Here is a 25,819-nt window from a genome sequence, read left to right on the forward strand (position 1 = left end):
AGAGATTCAAGTGATAGCAAGCAGTGGTATTGGAAACAAATGGTTACTTATAATATGCATTCTAGAACCTTTACTTACTTAATTAGATACTTTTACATCTTACCCAATGCTTGCCCAAAATCCTTCCAGTATTTTACAGCCAGGCTTGGCTGTGAACTTCCATTCATGGGACAAGTCATACTGTGAGTTTTCCTCCTCGGTAAAAGATCCAGGGAGTCTGTCTCCACCTCCAGGTATATCACAACAATCCATTGTCTTTATTCATAAATAGGAAACCCCCTCCTGGTGGGTTCCCCCCGTATACGCTTTTTATTTTTAGTATATTTTGCAATCTCTTAATCAGTATCTGACTCAGTATAGAAATAGGCATACATTGTGAGACACACAACAACCAGACAGATAAGCGTCTCTTACCTGCCTTAAGAACATAATTTTCAGTATAGGCAGATAACTCCTTTAATATTATCCATATATACATTTTGCAATCATTGTGATGACCAGGGGGCTTCTGGCTGTCATTAGAGACCTCACTTACCGCCATTTAGTGAACTATTATGCATATATCTGACCCAGGGGATCCCTGTAAAATGTTATGCACCCCCTGTACCTTCTGCTAGTAGATACTAAGGCCTAGTCTACACTGCTGCCGGTGGTCAACAGGAGATATGCAAGCTACGTAACATAGCTTGCGTATGTCCCGTCAAGGTACTTACATTGACATACCTTGGTATCTTGACAGTGCTGCATCGATGGGAGATGCCCTCCTGTCTACACAGCCTTACTCCTTTCCGGAAGGTGGATTACAGACGTTGATTGGAGAGGCCATCTGGGATTGATTAAGCAGGTCTACATGACCTGCTCAATCAATCCCGCTGCATCGATTGCCGCAGAGCCCACAGTGTAGACATACCCTGAGAGTACCACTCTCATAGATGTTCCCCCTAGTGGCCAGAAAGCATTCTGTTTTTTAAATACATCACCTCATGATCCTAATATAGCAGAACATTCCAATGCATGCTTTTATATTAGTCCCTCCTCAGCAAAGCACTTAAGCATGTGTTTTCCTGCATAGGGACTGACTGATCAATCCAGCAATATGTTACCTGAGTGACATGGCTCAGCAGCTCCCCACACTCCTGATGCTGCTCAGTCTCAAAGAGATCTGAATGACCTCAATGATTTGTGGCATATTTTTTACTTGACTTCATTTTTCTCCTACGAGTGCAAGTCAGTTCTGCTTCTATGCAACTTCTACATTATACACCTATTCTCCAGTTTGTTAATTGTACAGATATTAATTATTTTATGTCACATTTCCAAACGAGTGCACTGACATTCCATTAAGATAAAAGGGGTGGTGTATTAAACCATGAATAAGACTCTTGGATGCTTTGTACTGAGTAATAAACTTTTGCTTAAATAAGTAAGTCCTTAAATAAGGCCTTCTGAGTTCTGATCACATATTGCATAAATTTCAAGACTAACTTGCTTTTCTAACTGCAAAGATTAGTGATCTGGTACTTACATTTTGAGCAACAAATACAATGTTTTCTGGATTATAGTGTTTTTATCCTTTTTTACTGGTGGTATGTAACAAATCATAATTCAGTGATTTGAGATTACAATAAGGTTCATGCAGTTCAATTAGCAAAGTTTTAAGGCTACTTACCTCTGCGTACAGTAATTCCTCCGTATTTTGACATATTACCCCTGAGAGAACCAAAAGGCACATTTTAACCCCCCCTCTTTTATTCCCTCATACTGTGGCCCTGAGTTTATAAAAAATATTAGATATGCCCAGGAAATGTATGTCACTTCTATGAAAAATGTAAAGGTTTTGAAAAAAATTCAATTCCAAATCGGGATGAAAAGCCAAAACTTCAAAAATTTTCAATGAAGTTAAATTTTGCAATATTTTGTTTCAGAAACACCAAAATGTTCCTGTAGTGGGCATGTTTGTTGTTTCTGAAATGAAATATGCTCCCCTGGAACCTGGGAGCCCAGCGGTCCTGTGGGCTTTGGCTTCCTGGCAGCCCTCAGGCAGGCTACCGAGGAGCTGGAAGCCTGGGAATTTGGGAGTTTTGGGAGTCCTGGCTCCAGGGCAGCTAAGGAGCTGGGAGCCTGTAAATCCCAGCTCCCCACTGCCACAGAACGAAGGAACCTAGGAGGCTGGGCCACTGGGGAGACGAGTGAGCAACCTGGCAAGAAACTAGGCAAGTGTCTGTTAGAAACTTGCCTGGATTCCATTGGAAGTTTTGTCGACATCAACATGTTCCAACGGAATGTTGTGATTCCAACAAATCAGCATTTTTCAATGGAAAACTGTCCCACCAGAACATTTCTGACCAGCTCAAATATATTTATGGGTCTACTTTTATTACTTTCTGAAATGGAAAAAAACAAAACAAACTGCTGTTTCATTATTTAATACCACAAGTGGTAATGTAGGTGGTATTGTCTTTCATATAAACTTCCCATTTTATTTTGTTATATATAGAGTAACTGTAGCAGATACAGATAGTTCCTGAATTCAGCTAACTAGCTGGGGCCACTGAACAGAGTAAGGATTCATGAAGAGAGCAATACATTCTTTTTTTTTTCATAAGTCACAATTTTCAGGTAGAGAGATAGTGCTGCTGATTCCCATATACTAAGCAAGGATAGAGATGGTTCTAGTTCTTCTGTATTTTATAGTTTGCTAATTGATTATAAGTTTATGAATAACTTTAAAAAATTCAAATGTGTTGGGGCATTCATGGAGACAGTGGTACAGAAGTGCTCTTGGAGAGTTACACTTCCTTGCAGAATCTCTTAAGTGATTCTGGAGAATAATATAATTTTTCTCAAATGAATATAAAATCACTGACATTTTATTCTGTTCCACAGCAACCAGGAGAATCAGAATGCAACTGTGAATGATTCTTTGCAGACAAAGATTAATTTTTAGGTAATGTTTATTTAGCACTTTGAAAATGTAAAGCGTATGGGCCAGATTTTTACATTAGTCGCTGAACAATGCAGATAGGCATCAAGTGGGATTTTGAAAAGCATCTAAGCAGCTTAGGCACCAAAATCCCATTCAAGACAATCAGAGCTAGGGATCTAACTGACTTAGGCTCCTAATGAAATTTTCAAAAGTGCCTATCTGCATTGTTAGGCACCTAAATATCCTTTAAAAATCTGGTCCTATGTCTTATATCCAATTGAATTGGTAAATTCAGTACTGACTGTGCTAGAGAGGAAGAACAAGTGAGTGGCTCATGCAGTAAAACACAGAGAGCAGTTTTATCTACATAAAATGACTGCACTGCACCTTTAAGTAGGGTGTCGGGGGATTTGTCTGATGGGCCAAAAGAAGGGAATAGTGCTTTATGGGGGGGGGGGGGGGGGGATAATAAGGAGACGTCAAAAAACTGCAAAAGTAAACAAGGGGTGACAGTGACTCATCCTCTGGGAATGGATGGTGGAAAGGTTTAAAAGGGGCAGCCCATGCGGTGAAGTCCCCTTTCACATGGAGCAGGTTGGGGCAACATTCACCCTCCCTCCCCTTTAGGTGGTGAAATGCTAGGTTTGGTCAAGACCTGCTGTGTGCACTGCATTTGCTGCTCCTTTTTAGGAGTGCTGGGGAGGAATTTTTCCCTTACCATCAAACTGACCTAGGTGGGGGTTGGGATTTTTTCACCTTCCCCACAGTGGGTTCAGGGAGGGCTTTGTTGATGTGTGGCATGAAGGGAGGCAGGCTATATGTCACAACTCATTATGTAAGTGAAGTGCAGGTCCAGTGCAGGTACTCCATAGGGAAGGTATACAGTGACTGGATAAATGGCTTGGTAAAGGACTTAAAAAGGAGGTGTTGGTTAAAGCAATGGAACATGGGGGGAGGCAGAAGTGGGGGCTAGGGCTTCTATAATTGGTACGGCAGGAAGCCAGCCCCACTTTGCGATTGCCCACTTTAACCCTCCTACAAGGGGGGATGTAAGGTCCCAGCAAAGGGCTGGTTGAGGGACCTGGATGGAAAAAGAGGGGGCTGGCGGAAGCCCCCAAGGAAGTTATTGAATGAACATGGGTTTACCTACACTGTACACTTTCATCTACCAGGTAGTCCCAGACATCTGATAATGAAGTTGCAGCCTGATTAAAACAATATGTAATGTCTCCTGTCCTTCTTTCGGGAGAGCTGGAAATGCTCCTTTGAGAAACAGAAGTCAACCTTAAGGGTTGTTGAAGGATGGACACTATATCTAGTTAAATAGTAGATGTGTATTTATCTGTGTAGTCATGTCCCTGTGGCTTGATGTAAAGGGATCACAGAATATTTGGCCTGCAGTGTACTACTTTTTTTCTCACAAGTAAGTGTCTTGTAAAACAAAGTATTTCAAGTTGGATTTTAGTTCATTTTGGGCTCTGTTCTCTGCTCCATACAAAGGAAGTCATTGGGAGCTTTGTAAAACTACCTAATTAACTATTCTTGAATACAAAAGAAAGGAATTTATAAAAACATGAAGACCATGGCTTACACCCACAAATATAAGGAACAGAGGGAAGCTTGCAACTCCGTCCAAAATTTAATCTCTTGTACCAAAGAATTGCAAATAATATGAAAATTAAAAGATAACCCACTGATCTAAGACTCCATGATGAACAATGATATGAACTGCAGTACATAGACACAGACAAATAAGAAGAGAGCCCCTCAACTCTTAACTAGTATCCTTTTAGGAGTTTAGGTCATATCCTGATTTCTGTTTTAAAATAACATTATAAAGTAGTACAGGACATACATCTGATTTTCTTCATCAAACGATACATAATTTAAAGTGAATCTTTTAGTTTCTAAGGGGGTAAAATTCATCCCCTATTTTCATATTCTGAAGGAGACATATGGATTTTGCAGGTGCAAAAAATGTACACCTGCAGATGTTAGATTTACTTTGAATCTACAAAGTATTGGAGCTTATATTTGTGTGCAACTTTGTGCAAATATAAGTGGAGACTTGATAGGGACAGGACCATACTGAAAATTAGGCCCTATTTTAAAAGAATCAGCCACACTGGAAAACAAACACCAAGTAGCCACTACTGATGCATTAGCAAGCAATTTTGCTTTTTTATTTATTTATTTATTTTTTTTTGGTCCACTGATGTAGAGGCAGGCAGCCAGCTGAACTAATTAACACACCCTACTCACAGAAATGCGTGGATAACATTTCTGGCCTCATCATCAAGATTTATAATAGCAGCAAAGAATAGCAGCAAAGAATAGCAGCAGCACTGGCAACTTAATGGGGTTGGTGAAAGTTTGCCAAGTAGAATAAGACACAATTGTAAGCAAAACAAATGTTATTTTTCAAATTTCTTAAGAGGAAAATTATAGAAAACATAGAGCAAACAACAATTAACAATAAAAACACTTAACCGTGTCCCTGTAATGCAGCTTTTTGTATATCAGTATTTTTATATAGCTTATGTGCAGTTGCTCTTTGAATAATCCTGATGTTTTAAAGATGTACCAACAGTCATATTATTCCCACACGGAAATGTATTATTTCTGCTACACAAGGTCTGCTGAAAACAATGATATAGGAATGCTACTCATTTCAGTGCAATTTTGCTATTAATAAAGAACAATGTCTATCTGCTGATATTCAGGGTTTTACGCCGTGTTTATCTCTAACTCACCTCACTGCTCTAGGAAATTAAAATGAAAGATTCCAAAGGAACTAGTGACCTAGTGTAACAAAGCTAAATACAAGATGAAACAGATGGTTTAGCATAAGAAATTAACACATGTTGAAAGAGATCATTCAAGGTGAAGTGGGCAGTTAACAACTTTTCAGTCATTGAACTAAGGATGTTATTGGGTTATAATGAGTCATAAATCCAGTGTCTAAGTTATGAATTTAACAGGCTCGTCTTTTGAAGGCATTGTGCAGGTTTCCTTTGAGGGCAAGGACTGAGAAGTCAGATAGGGAGTGATTATTTTGTGAAAAGTGTTTGCCCATGAGTGATATGTGTGTTTTTGTCTTTTATCATTTTTCCATGTGAAACATGTTGACTGCTACTTCACCTTGAATGGTCTCTTACAACGTGTGTTTCTCTATCATGTTTTATCTTTATTGAGGAAAGGCTACACCAAAGTAATGAGTTTTGCATTTGGTTCTGAAGGCAATGATGTTTTTTTATGGTCATTCTAATTTCTGCTGGGAAAGTTCTGAAGTTGTGGTCCAGCTCCCAAGAAAGCTTTATCTGACACATACATGAGTCTCAACCCCTAGGATGACATCTATGTTGGTCTAGTGGGTGTGGAGGTAGGTCATTGTTCATGGAGGAAGAAACAGTTTCTTGAGTAGGTAGGGCTAGTCCTGTAAAAGGCTTTCAATATCCAAACTAAGATTCTGAACTTGAATCTGTATATAATTGGGCACAAGTGCAGTTAACGGAGCACTGGCAACTGATGTAGTTTCAGTGACCTGTGTTGCTCAGTAACGGACAGGCTACTGCATTCTGAACAAACCTGAGCTTTTTACAAAGTCAGATGTTTAATTCCAAAGAACAATGATTGAGATTAATCCTGTAGGTCACAAATGTAGGTTACAATAGTTAAGTCTGATGGAATAAGGTGAAGTCTTCTAGCCAGCCATATGTGGAACAGGATATTTCTAGGAGACATACCAGGTAATCCAGTACCAGTCATAAGTATAGCAGGATCCCTAAACTGTGATCCATCGTCACAACTGAAAGGCAGATGTCCTCCCAGAATGGTCATGTTCTCGAGAAGAAGACTCCATTCAAACAGAAACAGAGTCAGAACAATCTCACTGTTCTCACAGCCTTTTAACTTGCACACTTAAAGGACGCGTTTTTCAAACCAAGGTTCCCAAATTTAGACTTCTACATTTTGATAAATCCATATTGAATTATTTTCCAAAAGTCATAAGCACAAACAGCCCTCCACTTTTTAAAGTGCCTAATCATGGATTTAGGAACCTACATTTGTGTACGAAGATTTGAAAATTTTAGCTATACTATTTTTGATCACTCAGGCGCAGAACTTGCAAACTCTTAGAAAAATCTTTTACTTTTATGCATGCCCATAATCCCATTGAAGGCATACATAGAGGTGAAAGTCCCTGCATCATAGGCTTACCAGTGTACATCATCAAAGAAATGGTAAAATGGTCAAGAACGTTAAAGCTTTTCCTTCTGTCAGGTAACAAAAACCAACCTAAATAGTTCATTTTTATTAATAGTGTACCCAGTCTAGGACAGCAACTCTGTCAAGGTCCACATGTGATCTGAGATGGACAAAATATTCTCCTTTCCCCACATAATGGAGATTCTAATAGAAATATTGACAGGCCTGTAAATGTAACTATAAAAGGTCAATGGGACTATTCACATGTGTAAAGTTGGGCACATGGTATTTTCAGGATTGGAGCCTTGATTAGCTATTAAATATAGGCTTAAATAAGCACAGTAGGGGTAAATTAATGTGACTAAGAAGAGCCTAGCTTTTTCATTTCTTGTCTTGTGTGTTTAAATAGATAAAATTAGTGCAATGTAAGGTTATGTTATTTTATGTTTTGTTTTACTATATAAAATTCATACAGGCTGCTCTTTTTAGACATTCCCCATCAATGAAAGAAGTGTCTCTAGGTAAAGCACAGCTTATCAACAAGCTGCTCAGAACATAACAGTGCAAAGACTCTGATGTGCTATTGCACAGCGGAGCCAATGTGGTTTACATATTACATGTAATGTTGATTGCACATTAAAATAATGTTTGAGTTAAGAAAATGGAGTTAAAACAGGATACAATCCTTCAAGACTGATGGCAATGTTTACCCTGAGGAAGTCTGAAACAGCCAAGATATGAAAACTTGGATGATTAAAAATACTTTGCATGCCAAGGTTTTTTTTAAAGCAGCTGCATAATACAAGTTACAGTGTTAAGATACGTAGCCATGTTAGAAAATATATGCAAAAGAGCTACCACTCATGTTAAAAGGCTAATCTGAAAATTAAATATCTGGGTGCTTTCAAAAGGGTTTTTTTTTTTTCCTTTTTTAAATTCCAAAATATAAAAAGTGTGATTAGTCGTTTTTATGAGCTTGGGCCCTAATCAATGGGAGTTTTACCATCAACCTGACTGGGAGCATAATTGGAAAGTGATTGCTATTGATTCTTAAAATGATGTGATCCACTTGAAAAAGTGTTATAGCCATTTTGATGCAATTCCAGTGTTGTCAGTGTACCTGGGCCATCATTGTCTTCCCCTTGCAATTTCAGTGGAAAGTCAGCAATTGAAAGGAACGCAGTAAAATGACTGATTTTGAAGTTAACACCAGGAGAGTGCCAAACCTCAGCTTTAACTTTTGCTGAAATAGTGGAACAAATTGATAATTGTGTTGCTAATATTATATCTGATAGATCTAGTTGGGATTTTTTGGATAAACACTTTTTCAACAGAAAATGCCCATTTTTGGCACCAAAACTGTTTGCGGAAAAAAGTCAGTTTTGATTATTTTCCCATTTTGAAAAAAACATGCATAAAACCAAAGTTTTAAAATTGTGGAAGCATTGTGTTTTGACATTTGTTAAATGAAAACATTCAGTTTTTTCTGTCAAAATGACTTTTTGTTTAGAAAGTTAAATTATTTGTAGTTTAAAAAAAAAAGAGTTAAAAAATTGAAACAAAGAATTTAAATATTACCAAAATGAAATATTTTGATTGACCTGATTTAACACTGTTTTTTCTTTTAGATTTTTGGGTTTTTTAAGTGGTTGAGATTTCAACTTTTTGTTCCAATTTGGGATGGGTAAAATTTTAAAAACTTAAAATTCTCCTGAGTCCCACCAACCTCTACTATCTGGACGGAGACATCCATTCTGCCCAGTTCCAGTTATGATTTGAGATGGCCAAAATATGATACCCTTCCCCACAAAACAGGAAACTGGAAATGCTGAGACCCGCAATCACAACTTTAACTTAATACTCACTCACTAACATAAATAACATTAAATGTACATAGGAAAGATAGTTAAGAACTCTCTTGGGTAAGATAACTTGGGAACTATATGTTAGCCCAGGTTGATAAAGTTTCTCTGTGCAGCAGGATGTGATAAAAGCATGTTAGGTTTATTCACAGCCTGTATTTAATATTTGTATTATGACTGAAGATCAATTTTCCAAATTCCCTTACTGCATCTGTGGAAAATACAGTGCTGTGAAGAGATATTTCATTCACTGTGTTTGGAATTGCCCTTGCACAGTCAAATTTAGGGTCAAAATTTAAACAGAAGACTGAAAAATTATATGTTTGCATTAGAATTCCCATGCTACCCTCAGGGATTTGTTCAATTTGTAGCATTACCCATCATCACCAGCAGCATTATATATTCAATTCATACATACTGAATAATCTAATTATCTAATATAGGTGTATGCTCCAGGAAAAAGTAGTTTAATCAATTCCATCAGAATGTCACTGTCAGTGAAGAAAATACAAAGATGCCCTACATAAAAAAATGGGTTGTTAAGGTGTAAGACATCTAGATCATAAAAAAATATTGTCTAAGGCTATCAGTACTCCTTATTACAAGTTTGCAAAGAAAGTATCCGTCTTTCTTTTCATCTACCACTAACATTGACCACAAACACTACATAGCGGTTTTCATATTCTATTCTGCATAGATGTGTATTCTTTCCCCATGGAACGAAGCACATGTGTAACTTTAAACATGTGAGTAGTCCTACTGAGGTTATTAGAAATACTTGAGTGTTTAAAGTGAAGCATGTGCTTCACCAGATTCTTCAGCAGTTTGCAAGATGGAGCCCTTAAAACCTGAAAGCACACAATAAAATTAATTGTTCACTAATCCCTATAATACTTAAATATAATCTTCCTTTTAGAAATAAGGAAATTCAGACATTGAACCAATTTTAAAAAATTGCCTTCAGTTTTAGGGGCCTCCATTTTTGGGTACCCAGATTTCAGACACTTTGATGCTGATTTTTGGAAGTGCTGAGTACCTGCTGCTTCCACTGACTTCCTTGGAAGTTCTGGGTCCTCAGCAGGTCTGAAAATCAGACCCAAGGTGTTTTCTAGAAAATGGGCACCTAGAAGTTGAGGCTGTCAAATCAGAGGCCTAAATGAATTACCCAGACTGTAGAAGGAATTAGTGTTAGAGCTGGGTGTAGCTCACAGAGGTTCATGGCACCTGAACCTATTGTAAGGCCATTAATATGTAGATTCTTGTTGTGTTTCATTACACATAACATTTGTATTACTTATATATATATATATATATAATTAATGCTCCATTTTATTTTATACTCAATATATATTCTATATATAAAATGGAGTGTTAGATTATATTCTCATACTCAACGTATACCAATTGGATTTATTTATCCTTCTTCCAAATTGGATCAGATTAGTCTGTAATGTTTAAGTATCTAAATATACATGTTTTTATTATTTGTTTTTAATCTTGTAACAGTTGACTCAAAGAATGTTGAAAAAAATTACAATCTGCATTTATTTAAAAAGCCATTAAAAACGAACATTGATGCTACAAATGAAAGATTTTAGATTAAGCTGATGTCAATGGAACTTGTGATAGTTTTGGAGAGGGGTAGATGTCCATCCACCTATTACCTCACTTGGAACAAGGACAAGAATTTGAGATGAATTCCCATGCTTGCCCCAAAAGTTACATGGCCACTGATAATTCTGAGCTAATGATCTTTTTTCTTTCTTTATTAATAAGTCACTTGTTCCTTATTATGGCTCTTATTCAACAGAACAGTTAAATACATGAGTGGTTCCATTGACATCAATTCACCACTTTCCGCATATCAAAGTGGTTAATTTTTAAAGTCCATTTTGATCCTTCAGAGTCTGAACAACAAAAAAAAAAAACTTCTATCACAAAGAGGAACACATCCTACAGCTTCAAAAATGACTTGACTTTACACCCAAATGGCTAGGCATTAATTTCCCATAAGTACAAAAGGAGATTCATGTCTGTGTTGTCGTTTTAAACTAAGCTGACACCTTTGAAAGTTATTTTCTCTTGACCCCTCCAGTAACTAGAAAGGTGAAAAAGGAAGGAAGAAATGGAATGAGGGAACTCTGCACGCTCACGGCAAGAGGAGAGGTCATAGGATAGACTTTAATGGAAGAGAGCTCACAGCAGACAGCAAAGACAGACTAGTTCTGCAAGAAAAATGTTGCGATAATAAGCTGCTAAAAGACACCAGGTTCCTGTTGGCTTTTTAAATTCCGTAGTCAATAAAAGGGTAACGTTGAAGATGTTTACTTAGAAACTCTTGCCTTGAATGAACAATCACCTACAGTAAAATATCAATAATCCAATAAAGCGACTGAATTTAAATGATGTCTCACCCATCATGTAAAATGAGCTATAAATCTCCAGTATTAGTTGCCCCATCACCTTGGTGATGTGTAACAAATCTTTCTCAAATCAGCCTACAGCCATCGTCCTATGCTAAAAACAAACTATAAGATTTCTGCTTCCCTAAGAAAATGAGCAAAAGCCTTCCTCTATCTCACTGAATATTTGCTTCCCCCTAATATTTTGCTACCTCATCACAAAATCACCCTGGTCCTGATTTTCCCACCCTGGCTTCTGATGTGTAGGGAACTGATTTAAAGCTCACTTCAATGAACTTTGGATCCATCCCAGTGCATTACTGCACAAGTTGCCTCACTGAAATCAATGAGACTTTAAGAGGTACCACTCCATTTAAGTAAAGGTGGCAGAGTCCTATGTAATCAGTTATTATTAAGCAAATCTGTCAGTCTGTATTTCAGAGAGGCATTGCACTGGAATAGTAGGTTATTTAGTTCACCGTTGTTTAAAGAGAGGTGGAAAAACCTACACAGAGTCTAGGCCAGAGCCTCAGTTAGTGTAAATTAGCATAGCTTCATTGACTTCAGTGGAACTACACCAATTTACAACATTTGAGTCTCCAGCCTATTTGTCTGCAATCTGCCTGATCATAGATACTACTGCCAAATTCACTGGAAAACTAAAAGATCTCCCTGCAGATTAGCTCAGCCTGCTTTAGATCTATTGTCTGTGACCTCTCACAGCAATCTGGAGATCATAGCTGATGAATAGGAAACAAGGATTTTATCTATATTCACAAATGGTTTTCGAAATACAAGCTGTGGCTGACACTTCAAAGCAGAGCTGAGAAAAATAATTCATAGCAAATATTTTATTTGACACAAAAAGTATTGCAACTAGCTGTGGGTTAATTCCGTATTATACCTCATTCTGATAGATAAAGATGAATTGATCATTGACCTAAAAACTGATGATTGCCCAGGTGCAAGTGCTCATGACCTATTTTCATTTTTTATGTGCAAGCTGAATATAGTCCTGACCAGTAACAAACAGATTTAAAAGGGCCAACTTTACAAAAATGTAATGTTGAAGATGTTTACTTAGAAACTATTGCCTGATGTGAGGGGAATGATCCAAAGATCACTTCAATTAATTTTGGATCTGTCCCAGTACATTACTGCACAAGTTGCCTCACTGAAATCAATCAGACTTTACGAGGTTGTAAATTGGTGTAGCTCCACGGAAGTCAATGAAGCTATGCTAATTTACACTAGCTGAAGCTATGGCCTAGACTCTGTGTAGGCTTTCCTACCTCTATTTAAGTAATGGTGGACTAATCAGGAACAAAACTGTATGGAGGAAAAAACCCATAAAAATGGGAATGATAATCGGGAGTTGTTTAAGAAGGTTTTATTTGGTGCCCCATAAACCCTGAACCCTGCAATCATACAAGAAGACTTCTTGGTTGAAAACCTTTCTGGTTAAGAAGGGAAGTTAAAATAGTTATTAAAATATATAAAACAAATGGAAAAATTTGGTAGTTGATAGCAGTGAATATAAATGAGGATATTAAACAAACTGTTAAAGTTAAACATTTTTAAATTGGTAGGACTGGAAAACTTGCACCCAAGAATATTAAAATAATTGGCCAAGGAGATCTCTGAACCACCAATGTGGAATTTTTAACATATTTTGGAACACTAGGAAAGTTCCAGAGGATTGGGAAGTAAATATGTTGTATCAGTAATTAGAAAGGATAAATGAAATAACCGAGATAACTATAGGCTGGTTAACCTATCATCAGTCCTGGGCAAAATCACAGAAAGGCTCATGTGGGATGCAAACAGTAAAGGCTTATAAGACTGTAGCATAATTTAATTCCAATTAACACAGTGTTATGTTAAGTAAGATCTTGTGAAACAAAATTCATATTGATGAGAGAACAATCTTAATTGATAAAGGTGAGTGTATAGACGTAATATACTTAAGATTTTTGTAAGGCATTGTGACAGCTATATTAAATGTTTACCTGAAAAAAATAGTAAGAAATTATTTATAGTCTGTTAGCCCACAATTAAGTAAAATTGCTCCGTCCCTTTGAAATTCAGCTTTTTTTAGGTTTTTTTAAAATGTGATTTAGTATGGGATACTAAAGAGAGCCAACAAAATGTGACCAGTTAGCTCTCCATGGACCACCAGTGGTTATGAAGCACAATATGGGAACTACTCTACTCTATGGAATAGATCAACTTTTGGACCTTGCATGAGTGAAAGGGGGAAGTCACAATAAATTTGCCCCTCCCATCCCCACTTTGTGCCCTTCATGCCGGGGCCAGGAAAATCTCAAACCCTGTGCTCTGGAGAGGGCAAGAACTGGTTCCCCCTAGAGTCTCCTGGGAATGGCAACAAACCTAAAAGGGGTGGGGAATAATGGAGGGCAGGGAGGCGTTCTTCCCTCTCCCCCACTGCACCAGTTACAGAGAAAGAAAGATGATGTCAACACTTTCCTTGGAGTTCAAAGGGTCTGCTACATACATAACATGAGCAGAAATTTAACTTAGTGATAACGGGGACTTTAACTATTCAGATAACAATTGGGGGAAAAATACAGCAGGAAACAGAAAGTCAAATGAGTTATTAGAATGTGTTAGGGATGACTTTCTGTTTCAGAAAATGGTGAATGTTACTAAGGGCCATCTATTTTAGGTTTGATTCTGACTAGCAAAGAGGAATTGTTTGAAAATCTGAAGGTGGAAGGTAACATGGGTGAATGTGTACAAAATGATAGAGTTCATGATTCTGACAAAAGAAAGGAGTGAGAGCAATGCAATAAAGACAATGGACTTTAAAAATGTAAAGTTCATCAAACTCAGGGAATTAGTAGGTACGGTCCCATGGAAAGGAAATTTTAGGCAAATGGGATTTCAGGATTGCTGGCAGTTTGTAAAAGAGACAATAGCAAAGGCACAACAGCAAAGTATCCCAATGTGAGGAAAAGATACCAATATGGCTACATCTTTCAACTAGCAAGGGACATAAAAGACGATACAGAGAGGTTTCTATAAATGCATTAGGAGGAAGAGAAAGATAAAGGAAAGTGTAGCCCATTACTTAATGAGAAATGATCAAATAACTGATGACAGACAGAAGGCTGAACTGTTAAATGCCTTTTTTTGTCTTTACTATATTTCTTTACTAAAATCACTAATTGTGACCAAATTCTTAACATAATTAATATGAACAAGGGGAAATTAGGAACAGATTAAAGAATATATTGATAAGGTAGATGCATTCAAATTGACAGTACTCCCTTAGAGTACTTTAAGAAACTAGCAGAAGCATTCTCAGAATCATTAGCAATTATCTTTGAGAATTAAGGAAGAACAGGTGAATTCCCAGAGGATTGGAGGAGGGTAAATGCAGTACCTATCTACAGAAAGGGGAATGAGGAGGACCCGCGGAACTACAGACTGTCAGCTTAATTTTGATGCCTTGAAAGATACTGGAAAAAATCATTAAACCATCAGTATGTTCAAACTAAGAAAACAATAAGGTGATGAGTAATAGCTAACATGGATTTGTCAGGAATAAATCATGACAAACCAAACTAATTTCCTTGTTTTACAGAGTGATTGGCATAACGAATGGAGCAGGGAAGAGCAGTAGACAGGATATATCTGCACTTCAGTAAGACTTTTTACACAGTCCCACATGTTATCCTTATAAGCAAACTCAGGAAACATGATCTAGATGAAATTACCATAAAGTGGGTGAATAATTGTTTCAAACACCATAATCAAATATTTATTAATGGTTTGTTGTCACCCTGGGACGACATATCAAGTGGGGTCCTGCAGGTGTCTGTCCTGGGTCTGGTAATATATAATATTTTCCTTTACAACCAGAGTAATGGTGTGCAGAATTTACTTATAAAATTTGTGAATGACAGCAAGTTGGGAGGGGTGGCAAGCACTTTGGAGGACAAGATTAAATTTACAATGATCTTGATAAATTGGGAGAATTGGTATGAAATCTATAAGATGAAATCAGTCCAGATAATGGCAAAGATCTTCAATTAGGAAGGAAAAATTAAATGCATGACTACAAAATTATGAACAACTAACTGAGCAGCAGTAATAAAGAAAAGAATGAGAGTTATAATGGATCACAAACTGAATATGAGTAAAAAGTGTGATGCTGTGCTGAAGAAAGCAAATATCATTCAGGATATATTAACAGGAGTGTCATATGTAAGACATGTGAGGTAATTGTTCTACTTGGCACCAGTGAAGCTTCAGCTGGAGTACTGTGTCCAGTTTCAGGAAACACATTTTAAGAAAGATATAAATGAATTGGAGAGATTCCAAAGGGCAGCAACAAAAAAATATGAGGTTTACAAAACATGATCTATGAGGAAAGGTTGAAAGAATTGGGTATGTTGAGGGTAGAGTTGAGAAGGCTGAAAAGGGACATGGTAACACTCTTCAAGTATATAGGACGTTGCTATAAAGATGATGGTGATCGATTGTTCTCTATGTTCATGGAGGGTAGGACAAGAAGTAATCATCTTATTTTGTAGCTGGGAGATGCAGGTTAAATATTAAGAAAACCTTTCTAACTATAATGAACAGGTCATCTAAAGAGGTTGTGGAACCATGTCACTGGACATTTTAAAAACAGGTTAGGCAAACACCTGTCAGGGATAATCTAAGTATATTCAAACCAGCCTCAGCAAAAGGGACTGGACTAGATGATCTTTTGAGGTACCTTCCAGCCTTACATTTCTATATCATATTTAAATATGGGGATATGGTGACACATTTTTTAGCCTATAAAAAGAAAAATCTACATATACAGTAAAGAGTTAACCATGATTGTTTTTTTCTTAGCTATCTTGATTCCTTTATGTGTGCACCTCCCTAGCAAGAACAACCCTACCTTTGGTACAAAGGAAAACAAGAGTTTACTGAATCATGAAACACCACAGCAAAAAAACCCCCCAAAAACCTAACTCACCAGTTTCAGCTAAACTTCGGGGAAAAGCAAATAAAAAAGGAACAGAATAATTTGAAATAGGCCTGGAAATAACTGCAAACTTATTCCAGACATTCAGGGAAACAGGGATGCCCCTTAGGCTTAAAATTGGTGGCCTGGAACCAAAACCGACAGCCTAAAATCTGTTGAAATTTTTGTTTCAGAATGAGAAATACCTGATTTCTCAGGTGACCAGGCCACCATGGACAAATAGATAGTCACCACTTAAAGAAATCAGAGGAGAATGTAAGGCAGAATTATCATGAGCATTCACTCAAGCAAAGAGCTTTAAAAGCTGTACCACTGAGCGTCAAACTGAGACTGTTCAATTGAAATATGCCTTTGTGAGAAAGGACACTAATGTTATTTCATTTTCTCACTCCCTTAGCTGTTTATGGAACCTATAGAATCTTAGAAGAAACCTAACCTGTGCATTAATTGACTACACATTAATAATTGGATATCTCAAAGACTAGAGAATACTTTGTTATGACACGCAGTCATATTTTGTTATAAGTTAAATTACATCTTTACGAAATACTAGTCTGCTATTTTTCAGAAGGAAAACGTGAAATGTGATATAAAAATATGCAAAATTAGGATATTTTTATCACATTATCTTGGACCACATTCCACTTATATAGCTGCAACAAGGAAGATTAAATTAATTCCATAAAAAGGTATGTGAAGAAACTTTCCCAAATGAGCCAGATATACAGGCCTTCCTAATTTAAATATTGGAGTTTTGTTTTGTTTAAAAGGCCAAATGCAACTGAAAGGTACCTAGGGATGCAGTAGAACAAGTTGGTGGGGTATGTATTTATGGAGAGAATACTTGTTTCCCTTTGACATTGACTGTACATTCGTTGCAGGCTAACAAATAAACCTACACATTTGCCGCTGTAATTCTCAAAGCTTCTGTGCCCAGGAATGCCGGCAGCAGATTCATTACAATATTTCTATGTAACATAAGTTTGACTTTTACGTAAACATTTTGATGCCTTTTGTTATATAAGAGGGAATACAGGATTTATTTTTCCTTTTTTTTAAAGTTGTGCCTACAGATATTAGATGCATGCTTATTTCTGAAGGGAGTACAAAATAGAGGTAATGAATAAATCAACTTCTGCTCTTACTTACATCCATGCCACTCCATTGAATTCATTGGGGACATTGCCCAATAATAATAATAATTTATATTTATTTAATTATATTTACATTATATTAAATGCCAAAAGATCCCACAGTTCTTCAGAATCTTAAGGGCCTCGTTCTGAAATCCTTACTCCCTCAGAATATTGACTTTAATAGGAATTTGACAGAGTGAGGATTTAATTCAACATTTTGCCCTAAACACAGTACATAAAACAACACTAAAATAAAACCATCTCTGATCTGGAGAATGGCAGCCAACCAACACCCAGCATGCTAGTGAAGGGAGGGAGAACTTTTGGTCAAGCATGCTGGGGGAAAACACCTACTTGAAAAACACCATGGGTTTGTTAATGTCCAAACAGAGAAAATCAAGCAGCAATTTTAAAGGTCTTTTTAAAAAATGGAGCTCCATGCTAAAAAATGGGCACGTTAACACAGAAATATAAATTGTCACAAAGACAGCAATATACATCTTTCAACAAAAGTTCTACAATCCATTTCTCCTACTCCCTGAACTCTGGATGTGAGTATTTAGCCATGCATTTGAAATGTCAAGAGATAGAATATCAGGCTGCATCTGCAACTGCTGAGCTATGAAGATCTTCCTCATAAAATCTAATATATTAACCTACCTTAAATATAGAACTATTCACTACAAAGCAACTGAAATTTAAAGGAAAGCTGTTGAGATTGGGCAATTATTGAAATTCCCATTCTTTTCAAGAGCAGATTTATAGGAGTCATGTGGGCTGAACTATTAAATCATTGTTTTGATTCCGCTGATTTTTTCCCCAAAATGAAATCTCAGATTGCACTACTCTGTTTGTTTAAATTCTAGATTTAAAGGAATTAATTGTGTATGACAATTTAGTAGAGCTGTTTAGCAACAAAACAAAACAAAAACATTTTTTCATAACACTTTCCATTTAATAATGTATCCCATTTTTTGTTCGCAGTGTTGTTGCAGCTGTATTGGTTCCAGAATAGAAGAGAGATAAAGTGGGTGAGGTAATATCTTTTATTGGATCTACTTCTGTGGATGAAAGAGACAAGCCTTCAAGCTCCCCAGACCTGAAGAAGAGATCTGAAAGGCTTGAAAGCTTGTTTCTTTCAGCAACAGAAGTTGGTCCAATAAAAGATTTTACCTCACCTATTTTGTCTCTCTCATATTCCATTTTCTGTCAGAAATGGTTCTGATTAAACTTTTCTACACAGCTCCACCATTTAGGTTAGGGGAAAAAGATCTCAAAGAGTATAATATGATGTGGGAGATGGGGAGTAAGGAACAAGCTTGGTGTTCTTACTCCTTAGACTACTAGGTGGGGTGGATTGGACTAGAAGTGTCACAAAGGTAATACATATAAAGGCTCCGTGAAGTAGGATCCAATCCAAATTCTATGGATATCAATAAAAATACACCCATTGACTTCAATGGACTTCGGATCAGACCTGGCTGCTTTTTGTTACTATGGTGACACACAGCTGCCATAGTGTACTGTCGAATCTGGCCAGTCCTCACTTTTGGATAAACAGCAGCTTTACAAGTCTGTCTTGAATATTCCCATTGATATTTATGTGCAGAGGATGATTCTAGTCAGGATGAGGCTGTCATATCAAGTGATCATGGCTACCATTTGGGAAAGGGAGGGTGTATAAGATGGAGTAATAGAATGAAACTGAGCAAAGGAAAATTCCAGGCAAATATTAGAGAAATTTCCTGACACAGAGGTGAAGTCAAATGTGGAATATACTTACCAAGGCAAACAGTGGCTTGAGCCATTTATAGAAACACCAGGCACAGCACTGGAGATTACACTGTATGGAACAATTCTCTACAGGCAGGGACGTGGATGAGATCACCTATCACCCAAAAGACCTGTTCCATCTCTTATTTTTAGAGCATTTTCAATACTTCTTAGACAGTTTTTGCTAACATTCATTTAAAATTTTAAAGGCTATCCTAAATCCTAAAGGCCCTTTGACTATGTCAGTAACTCTCATTCCCTGATATTTGTAGACATTTGCATGAACAGGTTTTTGTTCACAAGAATGTTTAGAGAATATGTCTCCATACAAATACTCAGGTTTACATGACATCATGTGTATTTGCCATTTTTAAAAAATTTAGTCATCAGTTATGTAGCAGCAAGAATAACATGACTTAAATCATCCAATAATTAATAACAAAGCAAAGAGTTCAGTGAACAGTTTACAAACATGGGACAGACTGAAATTTGTTCAAATAAACTATTTGGCAAATATTTGCAAATGGAGCTTGTCAAATAATGGAAGCAAATTTGTGGAGATATTCCAAAATACATCACAAAAGTTGAAGTTTCTGTTAGTCATCGAATATTTGTTTTGGAATTGTGTATTTCTATGTATGTTTTGTGTATTGTGAATATTTGTGTGACTGTTGAAAGTATTTTTCAAAAATGTTTGTGAAACTCAAAAGTATATCCTTTGTACAGGAAATATATTATTCATTATTCACATTTTGTGTTTGCTAATTCTTATTATCATCTCTTCTATTAAAAAGATTCAGTCATCCAATGAAGGTGCAAAAATATACCACGTGACCACATCTAAACAATGCTTTCCATCCCTTATATAACACTTCAACTTTAAGAAGTCCTTCTATTGTTATCAGTAAGTGCTGCCAAAGGTTTTGCTACAGTACTGCTGCTGCCATTTTGTAGGCATTCATCCATCTCATGACAAAGATAGGGAAACTATTCATCTGGTAATGATACCGTAGGAGCTTATTATGAACTTCATGAATCAGTAGTGAAATGTACTGTATTCCACTAGTCATAGCCTCCAGATGCCTTTGCTTTACTGCCTGTCTCAGGATTTCATAAATGTAGTCATGATGGAAGTATTCATGTATAACTGCACATGGCTTTGCTCTCTGCTTTCAAAGGAGTGGAAAAGAAAGCTGCCATTAGTTCCACCTTAACTGACTCAGTGGACATTTTGCCTTAGGATACATTGCTTTTTAACAAATGATGTCACTGACAGTGCAAAGACCTCTCCCCAACTTTACTGAGGATGAAATTGAGTCAACCGTTAAAGATATAGGGCTTGCTAAATATCCTTTGAAGTAAATATTAAAACTCCCATTGACTACGTAAGACGCAGTTCCATGCTATATAATCATCTCTTTTCTGAGGCTATTTCAAGCTTCTTCTTTCCTCCTACTCCACCTGCACCATCAACATAGTCTTTGAACAGGTAACTTTCCCACCCCCTATAAGACACAGTCAATGCACTGCTATGTAGTACCAAATTTCAACCTTCTTGGACTTAAACTAACTAACCAACAGATTAACAATAGACAATGTAAAGTCCACTCTATAAAGTGCTTTAGTGTAAAGCTACTCCTAGAGTTCCTAACTGGAGGTTTCTAAGCCCACATCACCAGACTCCTCTGCACTAAACCCAAGATCCTTCTCTTAGGGAAGCTCAGCTCTCAAACTTGCTTCCCTTTTCTCTTTGTTTTTCCCCCTACAGCTGAAGTGCTTCACTCCAGGCTTGATGCTGCTGCTAGGTCTTCAGAGTGTGGGCGCCAATTATAACCATTTGCAGGATTTTTAGCCCCTTCTGGCCCTGATCCAGTGGAGGGCTTGTCAACTCTGTCACAGAACTAAATAGGAATCTTACAAGCAGGCTGAAAAGCTGAATGATATAGGTACCTAAATTAGAGGACAACAGGTTTTTACAGTGGGCGATTTGTCCTGCATAACTGAGAAATTTTGCCCAATTTGTATGTCTGACGATATGTTTCTCCAGATTATCTTCACATATGGGACAAATTCAGCTCTGGTTTATTACTTTAATAAAGATACACCAGAAATAAATTTGACCCATAGCCCAGATATTTAGATATTACTGTCAAAATTTTCAAGTATGCATGCTTAAAATTAGGCACCTAAAGTCCATATTTAGGCATCTAAATATAAGTGCACAGCTTTTCAAAGTAACGGAGCACCTGCAGTTCCTATTTCCATCAATGAGAGCTGGGGCGCTCAACATTAAGAAACCAGACAGCTTTTATTCAGGTGCCTACATTTAGGCACAGAAGGGTAAAATTCTTGTCTGTAGGGGTAAAATTTTCAAAAGCACCTCAATGAATTTCAAAATAGAAAGGAGAGACACAATAAGACAAACTCCTAAATGTCTAAATCTCGTCTGAAAATGGATTTAGGCTCTAAGTCACTTAGGCACTTTCAAAAATTTTCCATAGGTATTCTGAATAAGGACTCAATTCTATCCTCAGGTATATCTATGTAACTCCCACTGACTTCAGTGGGATTTGAAGAGGTGCATGCAAGGAAAAAGCTCAGCCCTAAATATGTATTAAGGCACACTGTATTCTCTAGTGTCTCAATTGTTCTTTGCAATTGTTCTCCTCAATCAAAACAACCTTTTAAAATCTTTTTGCAATTGAAAAGCCAGGTGCTTTCACTGTACAGTTGGGCTTCTTCATTCAAAAAACTAGAGATCTCCAGCTTTTAATAAAGAGTGAACAATTCTGCCTTCTTCTACACAGCAAACGGCCTGCCAATTTAGTTAACAGTCCTGTTGCCTGTGCATGTAGAAGCTGCTATGTGATATGTGTAAGAATATAGAATCAAACTTATAATGCAGTATCCATTTAAACATCAACTAAACAACAGATCTGTGTTATCTTTTTAGATCTTTACTTAGACCAGTACTTGGGCAGGAGCTAAAAGTTAAAGTTAAAGAGTTAAAACCTGGTATTCTTCACTTCGCATCCTTATTTGCTCTATAGCATTGCTGAGGTTAAGTTCCATCCCAGAAATAGTGCATTTCAGTGGGATTAAAGTGATTCTTGCATATTTAGCTATAAAACATTTTAGGATCCTTTGGCAGGGAAATCAGTCCCATACCATAAATTTAAGTTGTTGTAAGAAATTTGAATAAAATAACGTATTAAAGATTACAACTGAAAGCACAAATATAGTAATAGTTTTGCCAACAAAGGGACACTATTCTTTGCCCACTTAACCTTTCTGTGAAGAAAATTTTTGTGTGTCCATACATTTGTTTTCCTAGAAGATGCTTTTTCTTCTTTTCTGAAAGGATAGTACAAGTCAAACAAGCAACTTTTCATCAAACACCTACAATTATTTTATCACCAAACTGTGTTTTACGTTTTCTCACATTTATTTTGAGCTTCTAAAAGCATCCTGTCATATTGCCACAATACTTTGTCCAGTCATTTTAATCAAACAATACTACATTCAGCTGTAAATATTTCAACAAAGATCACAGAGGCAGGGGTGTGTGTGTTTGTTTGTTTGTCTTATTATAAATATTTTGTCTGTTAACGTGGCTCAAATTTTACAAGAAGTTAGATCTTGGTATGTTGCTTCATACTCTCAACTGTGTACTTAAATTGGCACAGTAGGTGTCCTTATAAAGTGAACATCTATCATATTGCAGAACTGACATTGCTGCAGTACTTCCTATATTTAATATGTTTATAAAATCACAGATAAATATTTAAATGATACATTGGTGAACATTTCCTTATTGAGGGTACCTGCTGTGCAATCACAAAAGTGTTTAGATTTTCACAAGCTCATTTTTGTCTTTGGGAATTAAAACTATTGTAGATTGAGCCATAGCACATATAGTAATACATAACGCTATGCTCCCTTCATGATTGTCACAGATGCCCTTACCAAGGCTCTGCCTGCCACTCCGCAAACTAGGCCTCATTTCCCACACACTTTCAGTGCAGTAAGCTGGGAATTCTGACACAGCTTTAGGTACATTTTAAAAGGATGTTTTTATTTAATTAAATATAAAAATAAATAATAAAATTAATACATGCCTGCTTGTGTTATTTGTTTTGATGTTAAATTTAATTGCCCAAGGATTTGGGTTTCTCTCCTCATCAAATCCAATATTTTGAGGTTTACTTTCACTAATTCTTACTGACCTCCTTTACATTTATGTCACCCTACTGAAGTCAATAGGATGGCAGATGTGTAATGGCAGCAGAATTTGGCCATTTCCTTTTCATTTTATCTACTTGTTATCTGTTGATAAACCTCAGAGATTTGGTACCAACCCAGATGCTCAAAAACTATGGTAATGGGTGCAGTATAAGAACATAGATGAATAGACTAGTAGATCCAAACTGCCAAATTTCTCTAAGGTTCATAGATTAGCACCACAGTTCCCATTTGAGCCTGCTTCTGAGAACCGTTGATCACCTGAGATCTGACATTTATGATGGTTGTATGTGCTTGATTCCTTTTACGAACAAACACTTAATTCTGGTGCTTTCTAACCAACTAGTTTTTTTTTTTTTTTTTTTACTCTGAATAGAATATATATTTATGGCTTTCACATTTCTGACATTTATCTGTTTAAAGATTTATGGATGATATTTGGTCATAAAAGCCTAATTTGGGAGAGGGAGAGCATTTTGAAGCTTTTTTGTTTTGTTTTGTTATTTTTCGTTTGAGGGGGTGCCTTAAAGTGTAATAATTTCTGACCTTAATTTTAGTAGAGTATGCACCACTGCCTGTTAGGGTTTAATCAGAAAACTGGAAGTCATACTTATATAAAGAATACAAGGATTCTTTCTGAAAAATATATGACAAATATTTAGATAATATGAAGAGCTTTGATAGGATAGCTATTAATTTGTGACTATTTCTTTAAAATTATCATTAATATCAGCCAATGAATTGTCATTTCCCCAGAGTCATTCTCTGAAGGCCCTATATTCTACTTCTTGCATGCTCAAAAAATCTTTTCCTGAAGCGTTCTGGTCAGAATTATACAACAATAGTCAGAATCTTCTACAAAAACAACAACGCTGATCAAAAGGAATGATTTCAAAGCAGTATCTTTGTGGATTCTAATGTCGTATCTCCAGAAGAAGCTCGAACCACTGACTCAGTGCTAAGGTTGAAATAAATATTTCATGAGGCCCAAGGCAATATAATTAGCAAGCTTGGGATGTCTTAATCTATTTAACAAAAAAGTATTTAAGATTAAGAGGTTAATTCCTACCCATTCTGTAGACCAAAGGTGGTCTGTTTATAAAGAGAAACTAGAGGATGTGTAGTAAATGTCAAGCAAAACTTACAATAAGGGCAGCCGTAGACCTCGATTCTCAGCCCAATTTGGCCCTCTCCATTCCAGTCGAGAGGAACTATACGTATATAGCGGGCAATAACTGGATGCTGTAAATCATGCCGGATGACGCTATCAGAATTTGTATTTCCAGGAAATGCCTAAGGAGGAAGGAAAAAGAAACCTCTTATAATATTAGCTATATTTCAGATGCTGTAAGTATACTTCTGTGAAGTTTAAAAAACAGGTACAGAAGTTCCCAGCATATTTAGGTTAAATTGCATTCTGGTCAAATTATCTCTATGCTAGTGATTGAATTAATGGATGATTCAAAAACAGACCTGGAAGTTCTACAGTACACACAAAAAATGCCAAGTATATGGCATTGGAATCCAATGTCCTCTTTCTCCATAATAGATACAGTGTACCTTATTCTTGACTGAGTGAATCACAAGTCAGAGAAGGACACAAAAGTTCTCGAGTGCATTAATATTTCCAGAATTAATGAAGTCAACACATCTAGTTTTTTTATTTTAGTTATCTAATCTTGTCTTTAGCTTGTTAATTAGAATGTCAATAAGAATCCCCATTGTAGTGATTGTTTTCATGAGGAGGACACATTCACTACTACTAGACTGAATGACCAACTCTTTTCACATGGATGGAAAGGATTTTAGTCACTAGTGACCTGGAATAGATTTGAACTGATGAACAGTGAAAAGCTCTTTCCCATTCCCTTGAGCCATACTGTTTCCCCATTTCAGTTTTATGCTTATATAGTTGAATTTATCATATTTCTGCAGGCCTCAGAAACTGTACTTTAACTTTGAGGTCTCACTTATAGGGAAACATGTAATGTGCACAATCAACACCTCGTTTTAAACAAAATGAGTGCAATTAGATCCTTTGGAAATTGTGATAATCATTGTAATCTTGACTCTCATCCACAGTGAGAAGGGTTGTTTTTTTTCCAGTTACTAAGAAATTGGAAGTCAGAGAAGGACACAATAGTTCTCAAGTGTCTTTATGTTTCCAGAATTAATGAAGTCAAAAAATCTAGTTTTTTATTTTAGTTACCTCTTGGCATAATGATTCATGGCATCTGGCTCAACAGAAAACAATACCTGCTTGT

At 36.6% G+C, this 25,819-nt stretch overlaps 1 protein-coding gene across 1 annotated transcript in view; it reads right to left on the bottom strand.

Annotated features, from left to right (window-relative positions):
• Positions 1 to 25,819, bottom strand: part of LOC137154651 (contactin-associated protein-like 2) — a 277,671-nt gene that overhangs the window by 48,590 nt on the left and 203,262 nt on the right. Inside the window, exon 3 of the mRNA XM_067550410.1 lies at positions 24,701 to 24,848. Within this exon, the coding sequence (XP_067406511.1) occupies positions 24,701 to 24,848 (148 nt within the window). The remainder of the gene's footprint in view (positions 1 to 24,700; positions 24,849 to 25,819) is intronic.

This window comes from Emydura macquarii, unplaced genomic scaffold (genome assembly GCF_026122565.2).
Source record: "Emydura macquarii macquarii isolate MOO-44397 ecotype Brisbane River unplaced genomic scaffold, CSIRO-AGI_Emac_v2 contig_1263, whole genome shotgun sequence".
Classification (NCBI taxonomy): Eukaryota; Metazoa; Chordata; order Testudines; family Chelidae; genus Emydura; species Emydura macquarii.